The sequence below is a fragment of the Myotis daubentonii genome, chromosome 17, assembly GCF_963259705.1.
Source record: "Myotis daubentonii chromosome 17, mMyoDau2.1, whole genome shotgun sequence".
Lineage (NCBI taxonomy): Eukaryota > Metazoa > Chordata > Mammalia > Chiroptera > Vespertilionidae > Myotis > Myotis daubentonii.
The window spans coordinates 44,386,634-44,395,415 of NC_081856.1; the positions used below are offsets into that span (position 1 = coordinate 44,386,634).

The 8,782-nt window shown below is 47.5% G+C and overlaps 1 protein-coding gene across 1 annotated transcript; it reads left to right on the forward strand.

The window, feature by feature from the left end:
- Window positions 1–4,134: 4,134 nt before the first annotated feature.
- On the forward strand, window positions 4,135–8,015 carry TSPYL5 (TSPY like 5). Its single transcript, XM_059672153.1, has one exon. It carries the CDS (start codon window positions 4,177–4,179, stop codon window positions 5,404–5,406), a length of 1,230 nt encoding a protein of 409 aa, XP_059528136.1. The 5' UTR covers window positions 4,135–4,176; the 3' UTR covers window positions 5,407–8,015.
- The last annotated feature ends 767 nt before the right edge of the window (window positions 8,016–8,782 follow it).

The window sequence follows — 8,782 nt, forward strand, 5'->3', positions numbered from 1 at the left end:
AGGGAGGAAGTACAAGTTTCAGAGAACAAAAGTAAAGATTAGTTATCCTAATATTTTGAAAAGTGTTTTTATGAGTATTTAGCATTTGCTATTGATGAAATATAACATATGAAAGAATCAATTAGCCCTGACCTGATGGCTCAGTTGGTTGGAGCATGGGCCTGTATACCAAAGGCTGTGGGTTCGATTCACAGTCAGGGCACATACTTAGGTTGGGGGTTTGATCATGGTTTGGGGTGTGTATGGGAGGCAACTGATCGATGTCTCTCTCTCTCTCTCCATAAAAACATATCCTTGGGTGAGGATAACAAAAATAATAAAAGAATCAATTAAATGCTGATATTATGAAGTCAAGCTTCTAATTACTGGGAAAAGGTCAAAACACCCTCAGATTTATGGGTTTATGATAGTAAACTTGATTTTTCTCATACTATTCACAGAATGCTTATGACAAATGCAGTGCAAATGGAGATAGAGTCTTTATTCCCAAACTGTTGAAACTAAACTCACCTATGTTGAATATTACCATAGCAGTATATACCCCAGGGAAAAATGATTCATGACTAACTGATGTGTTTGTATGTATATAAATATATATATATGTATATGCATGTGTATGATACTTACATATATATATATATATATATATATATATATATATAATTTTTGAAAATTGAAAGGTATTTTTACACACTAGGGAGAGTTTGATATTTTAATCTCTCTAACAATAACTTTACATCATGGATTTGTGGTTAAGAACCTGTGTGCTATGGTAGAATTGCTTGGGCTAAAACCATTGATTAGCTGTGTGCCCTTGGGAAAAGCAGAGACCCTTGTTGTATAGCAGTAACCAAATTTTAACTGCACCCCAATGGTGTGGCTGTGGGGTTAATCAGATTAGAAGATGGCACGGTATAAAGTTTACAATAAAAGTGAACTTTCATTATGATGACTAAAATGTGCAAGGCCCATGCTAGATACTGTGATGCCTCTCTCTCTGGCATGAAGAAAAAAGGCTCAAGGCAGATTGTATAATAAACATCGTTTTGCAGGGGTCCAGCCTATGTTAATCCTGCAGTGGCTTAGCCCTGGGCGGGTGTGAAATGACGCAGATGCTGATGCTGGATTAAGGCTCTGGACAACAGAGGTTGGTCAAGCTGTGAGTGCTCTGAGAAGTGGGCCAACCCATCAATTTTTTCAGTTTATAAAAGGATGTGACCCCATCAGTTGATGTTTTCATATTTTCTGAGGTTTACAGAATGTTCCAGACTGTGGTTATTCAGCTTCAGGGGCAATTTTGTACAAGGACTGGCACAAAACTGCATGTCTAATTGCCAAATGAATATTACAGCTAATGAATTCCCCATGAGATCAGGGACAGAGCTGCTTATTATGGTCTGGGAAGATCAGGAGGGCCTTGGAAAGGAGTGATTATGAAAGGGCCTCCAGAAGGAATTGAAGGTAATCCTTGGGTTAATCCCCTAATTCAATTTCTTAAATTTATCATTTTAAATTTTCACCTAACAACTGTCCCTGAATGGTATCCATAACAAAAGATAATTTCTTTTTTGCTAAATTATGAGTTCAATAGGGTTCCAGTGTTCATCTGAGTATAGAACCATCTATCACATAACTTCTGTGGGGAAAAAAGGAGCACTCTGAATTTCAGACAATCAACGTATAAACCCTTTTTCAAAAATTCTTTGATTGGTTCTTTCAACGATTGTTCAATAAATACTCTTCATGTATCAGACATTGTTGTAAGCACATATGAACAACAACAACAACAACAACAACAAAAACCAACAAAGATCCCTGCCCCCAGGGAGCTGACATTCTAGAAGAGAGACAGCTAATAAACAATAATAGGTATCGTGTGTTGGAAGGTGATAACTGCTATGAAAAAAGAAAAAGTAGAGCAGGTAGGAGGGATGGGGATGGGTGGTCATTTTACACTGGCGAGTCTCGGAGAAGGTGGCACTGAAGCCAAGTGTGCAGGTAGCCAGCTAAGGCGACGGACCATATCTGCGTGAAGAGCATTGAAGGCAAAAGAAGAGTCTGTGCAGAGGAGGCAGGAGCTTACCTTGAGTTTGAGAACAGCAAGGAGGCTGTTGGAAGGGGTGGGGTCAGAGAGGTAAGTTGGGGAGTGGTGGGGACTGAACTTGCTACATCATGTAGTGCTTTGCAGGCTATTGTACAGCCGTTAAGAAGGTTAGAGGTCACGCCTATTGGCATGTCTTAAAATAAGGCCTGCCTGTATCAAGATAATTCCTCCTTTTCCCTGTCTACATCAACTTTAATGTGCCTACAAGTCACCTGAGACCTTGTTAATATTTAAATTCTGATTTATTTTTATTATTTTCCCCTCACTTTATTAAAAAATTTATTTCAAGAAAAACGATTTTAAACATAATGAAGTTACATGCAATAAATATTAATATTTCAAGAAAAACTATTTTAAATATGATAGTATTAATATGCAATAAAAATTAATATTTCAAGAAAAAAAGATTTTAAATATATTCACATTACCCAAACTGTACCAACATAGTATACTATCACACACACAAAAATTCAGGCTTAGTAGGCTGAGGTAGGGCCTGGAAATCTGCATTTCAAACAAGCTCCCAGGTGAGGCCAGGCTGCTGCTACTTCACTGTCCCACATGATGACGAGAGTAAGAGGTACTGGGCTCCCAGGGGCGTTGCAGCTTCTCTCTCCATTAGGTGGTTTCCAGGCACTTCTTGTTCCCTTTAGGCCTGAAAGGACAACTGCGAAAGCTTTTCATTCATACTTTCATACTGGTCACGTGCTCACCACTGGCCTCACTCTTTCCTGTGACTGCTTCAGCTGATGTTTTAAATACTTTCTGGTCCTATCACCTGGCTAGTAAGAGCATGGTCCAGGAGACAGGCTGTCTGGCTGTTCCCATGCAGAGTCTAAGAAGTGTCTGTGGCCTCCTCACTGTCACCATGGAGTCTCTACTCCTGAACCTCAACCTGGGAAACCCTGCTCTGCTTCTTGAATGATAATCAGACTCTGACCACCTGCCTGTCTTACTCCCATCACGGGAATGCTGACTTGGCGGCCTTCACTCCTGGTCCTACACCTTGAGTGGCAGCCCAGCTCTGTAAACTGGCCTGCGGCAGCTAGAGGACTGGGTGATGCTAGCAAAGTAACTGACAGCTGAGCAAGCCTGGGTGGCCTTGTGAATATAAAGCACAGGTGATGAGTCAGATAGGCTCGGGTGTGAACTGGGATTCGTCCCTTACTGTGGACTCTCAGGAATGTTCCTTGGCGTCCCTGAGCCATGGTGCTCTCACCTGAAAAATGAGCATGATAGCAATACCTCCCTCATATATTGATAGAATGCATAGAAAGCACTTAGTAAAGTGCCTAATTCATGATACTCACCAAATACTATTATTATTTTTTAAATATATATTTCATTGATTTTTTACAGAGAGGGAGAGAGAGGGATTAAGAATTAGAAACATCGATCAGCTGCCTCCTGCACACCTCCTACTGGGGATGTGCCCGCAACCAAGGTACATGCCCTTGACCGGGATCGAATCTGGGACCTTTAGGTCCACAGGCCGATGCCCTATCCATTGAGCCAAACCGGTTAGGCCCGGGCCAAATACTATTATCCTTAGAATTACTGTTAGCATCCCAGCACGGACCCAACCGCTCTGTGGCCTGGCATTCTGGTACTCACCTTTCCATCCCGGGAGGCTTTCCAAGATGAGACCTGGAGGCCGATAGCAGTGGCATCATGATAGATGTCGCGGGAAATAATGGAAGGAACAGAAGGTGTTTCCTTTAGGAAGTAGATAATGGGACAGACGGACGCTCCCTTCGGGTGGGCTAGTATGTGAGGAGTGACACGTGTTTCTAGGAGACCCCGAGGCCCAAGGGGAGCACTGAAGGGGAAACCCCCGCCTCGCTGTGAGTTAAGATGAGGGTGGGAGGGGGGTCGGGGCGCCGGCGGGGGTGGGTTCCTGCGCAGCTGCGGCGGGGGAGCCAATCGCTGGGCGCGGCGGCCCTCGCGCGACCTACAGTCCCACAGCCGTGACGTCCGCGGTTGCCATGGTGAGGCCCGCCGCTTGGGGCCGCGAGCTGGCGCCGGAGGCAACGGGGTTGTAGCGTGGCTTTGAAGTCGCGTCCGCCACCAGCATGAGCGGCCGAAGTCGGGGCCGAAAGTCCTCCCGCGCCAAAGGCCGGGGCAAAGGCCGCGCCAAAGGCCGCGCGCGCGCCGCTCCCGACCACGCCCCGCGCGCCCCGGACCCTCCGGACCCCCCGCAGGGCCAGCGGCTCGGGGAGGAGCCCCCGGCGGCACAGGTGCAGACTGGCGCGGGGTGGGGCGGCCTGGAAAGCGCCGCGCTCCAGCTCCCGGGGCCGGGGGAGGACGCCTCCCGGCTCCCGCTGGACTGTGGCCTCGCGCTGCGAGCGGCGGGGGAGCGCGGGCAGGCCGCGTCCAGGCTCGGCCTGGGGAAGGCCACGTCCCTCTCGGAGCGCCTGGCGGCGGACACTGTCTTCGTCGGAACCGTGGGAACCGTGGGGAGGCTGAGAAACGGCCCCCGCGTTCGAAATCTGCGTGGGCACGCCGGGAAGAAGGCCCCAGGGGGGAAGGGACCTCAGGCCACGGCTGGTGGGAAGCCCAAGAGGGACCCCGCTGGGGAGAGTGCGTCTGTCCCAGAGGAAGAGGAACAGAAGGCGGAGAAAGATGCAGGGGCAGGGACCCCGGCGGCGGATGGCAGCATGGATACGCTGGAGACGGTCCAGCAGAAGCTGGAGACCATGAACGCCCAGGCCGACAGGGCCTACCTTCGCCTCTCGCGCAAGTTTGGGCAGCTGCGGCTGCACCACTTAGAGCGCAGGAACCTCCTCATCCAGAGCATCCCGGGCTTCTGGGGGCAGGCTTTGCAGAACCACCCCCAGCTCTCGTCCTTCCTGAACAGCCAAGATAGAGAAGTGCTCAGCTACCTGAACAGCCTGGAGGTGGAAGAGCTTGGCCTCGCCAGGCTGGGCTACAAAATCAAGTTCTACTTCGAGCGCAACCCCTATTTCCAAAACAAGGTGCTCATCAAGGAATATGGGTGTGGCCCTTCAGGCCAGGTGGTGTCTCGTTCGACTCCAATCCAGTGGCTCCCAGGACACGATCTCCAGTCCCTAAGCCAGGGGAGCCCAGACAACAGCCCTAGCTTCTTCGGGTGGTTTTCAAACCACACCTCTATTGAGTCTGACAAGATTGTTGAGATTATCAATGAGGAGCTGTGGCCCAATCCCCTGCAGTACTACCTTATGAGCGAAGGGGCCCGGGCCGAGAAAGGAAAGGAGGGCAGGCAAGGCGCCCCGAAGCAGCCGGTGGAGACCCCCGAGCCTGGGGCCAAGAAGCCCAAGTAATCTGCGCAAGTCTCCCTACTACCTCCTGCTGGACCACACGTGTCGGCCTCTGTGCACCCTTTTCCCTCGGAACTCCAGTGACAAGAATATGGCACTGACGATCCTGCTCTTTTGCCTCCCCGTGGCCTTGCTTTTTTTACATTAGTGTCACAGGTTATATGATCTCACGCCTGTGTTTTTATCTGTGAGGCACACATGCTTCAGATGTGTGCTGCCTTTATCTATGTGCCTGCGCCCTGTTCTTGGCTCTGGCCTTTCCTGCCCGTCTTTAACATGGACATTCACGAGGCATTCTCCACGGGAACCAGTGCACCCTTAAGCTCTGCTCCTTCAGAGCCTTTGACTGTAGCGGGCTTTGTATTCATGGTGGCCATGCCTACCATAGATGGCAAGATTGCTACTACGAAAGGAAGCTAGTGTACACGGTCCTGGCCATCAGCCAGAACGGATTATTCAATGGCCCCGGAGTCACCGGCCCAGGCACCACGCACAGGATCCCTGGCTTTGGACAAGGATCCATGCTATCCTGCAGGATATGCAGCACACTGGCCCTTGACTGCTGGGCACGGGTGAGGTTAAGGGTGAGAAGCAGTGTGGCATGTGTTCTGTTCCAGCGTGTGTCTCCTCCTGCCTCTGGGCCCTTCCCCTGGTGAACGTTCATCAAGCTCTGCACCGTGCCTCATTCATGGCAGGCCATTGACTTTTGTCTAGGTTGTTATCGGCCCCGATTGGCTTCCCGTTCAACAAGGACCTCAAGAACTCCCTGTGGACGCAGCCCCCCTGCCAGTGCCTGAGACACACACCTACCTTCCAAGGCAGGGGCCTTCCAAGAACCCCATGGGCTCTCAGACTGATGGGTGGGCCGGTATGTGTGGACATGTGCTCGTTGCCATTATGCTATGGCTCCAAATGAGGGTGGGGACTAGACTCATAGAATCTAGGTACCTTTTTCAACTCTATGTAACATTCAGTTTATCACATGTGACCAGAATGCTATAGTGGGATTGCTGGGGAAAAGGTATTTCTGATTTGTGAGCCTGTGTCTACTTCATTTCACACCTCCACATTTTCTTACTTGCTTTTCCTTCTTTGCCACTACCTTTGAATACCCATAGAAATAGGCTTCAGTCTCCAGTATAGGGGAATCTCAAGATTCTCTTCTGGGGTAATGGAGACAGGGGTGGGCAGAATCTGTCCTGGACCTCCAAGACTGATTTCCACTGGGCGGAAAAGCTGAGCGGGGCCCTCCGTGCCCAGGCTTCTCTGTGTTCTCTTCCCCCCTCTCATCCTTAAGGGTGGGGAAATAGGACTGTGTCTATACTTGCCCTCCCCCTCACTTCCCTTTCCTTACGGAAGACCCCATTCTGAGTTCTGTGAGGGCTGTGGAGGCCTTGACTTAGAGTTGTAGAGAGGGTATGCTAGGCAGGGGAGCTGGAGCAAAAATACAGTAAAGGAATGAGTCTTCTATGGAATGGGCCTGGAAAAGTAGGCCGAAATGGCTTAAGAAAGCTCAGGGAGACTATGCCTACCTCTCAGTGATGGAGGGGTCATGGAGGGGCTTTCCCAAGGGTGGGAATGGTAGAATTAAAGCGATTGCTGGCAAATACATGGTAACAGGATGCATCCACTAAAGGCAAGGATATGCCCAAAGTTTTGTCCAGTCTTTATTTCAACATTAGTACATTTTGTAAGAGGAAAACAAAAACAGAATGATGTTACTTTGGATGCTTTCTTTTTTGTTCTAGGTGTAGCTCATGTACGTGGAAGATTAATGCTATATGCTGCTTATTTTGCCTCAAAGTAAAATCTCGCCATGGTCCTCATTTTTGCCTAATGGGAAAATAGAGCCGTATAGGTCTGCTTTTTGTTTCTTTTAAACTTTTTGCTCTTTATTAATGGACATTTTCAGACATGCACAGAAGTTAAGAAGGTGGTCCGTGGACCCTATGCACCTATCACCTAGCTACATTAATTATTAACTTATGACCAATCTGTTTTCATCTGTGTCTCCCTCTTCCCGCCTGTATTGTTTATCAGAAGTCCAAGACACTGTGCAATTCAACTGTGACTACTTTGGGAGGTTGGGACTCCCTTTTGGTGGTGATAGTGGTGGGGTACACACCAGGCCTGCTTTTTGCTCTTAGTGTTCACTAATGAAGTTCCAGCGATAGGCCTTAGAATTGCAGGTCTTCAGACTTAACAAGAAATCTCAAAAAGAGATGAAGGGGATGCTCCCTTCCCCCTGTATCCACAAAAGGAGACAGGGACTGTTCTGTTCAAACTCTTTCAGAAACTGATAGGATGTGGTGCTTACTTGACACCCGTCACCAGAATATTAGTCTTTCTTTCCTGTGTAAGACGGAGACTTGTGTAACTGTTAGAATTGTTATCATCTTGACCTGGTCTCATAACTCCAGTTTTGGAAGTATAATTTGGAAACTGTTGCTGTGTTCTGTGAAAATAACCTCCCAACAGCAATCAGTAACTGGCTGTCTTACTTGCTAATTTGACACCCTGGTCATAATGCAATTATTTCTTTGTTCCTAGACAGTATAAATAGTTATAAACTTGCATGCATGATGGAAAAATAAAAACCTATATCTCTGTTATATTTTTTATTTTTAAAAAAGACTCGGAGGCTGGGTAGTTGAGGGGACGTATACATTGGCCTAGATGAATGATTCCCAAGCCTCAGGTCCTTGTGTGACCTCTATAAGAATATATAAAATTGTAATTCTCATGCTCTTACCAGAGATTGAGATTCTGTGATTCTGGTAAGAAGCCAGGTAGTCTTGTTTTCCACAAGCTTTCTGGGCGATTCTAGTGGAAATGTAGTGCTTCTCAGATTTTTTAGTTCATCTGAATTGTGTGGGGAATTCTATTAAAACACTGAATTTTGATTCAGTCGTCTAGATTGGAACCTGAGATTCTGCATTTCTAACAAACTTCCAGGTGATGCCAGTGCTGATAGTTTGTGAACTCTGTGGGAAAGAAGGTGACCTTCAAGGCCCTTTCAGACTAGAATAACAGTGCTCAACCTTGGTTGCACATTAGAATTATCTGGGAAGCTTAAAGAACTATACTGCCAGAGTTCCACCAAATACCAACTAAATCAGAATTGGGGGCTGGGGAGGGAGGGTTGGGCCAGGTACAGGAATTTTTAAAACATGTCTAGCTAGAGTTGAGAAGGATGCTGTTCATAACAGATCCATCACAAGGATCATTTTCCTTTCATCAGCAGCATCAGCATCAGAAAACCAAATGCCACATAAAGCTGTCCTGCAGAAAATGGTTGGAAAAATTAGAAGTGGGTTGTTAAATGCAAAGAGAATAAAATTGGGTTGTATGATGAAGAACTTGAATCAACAAATGTGCA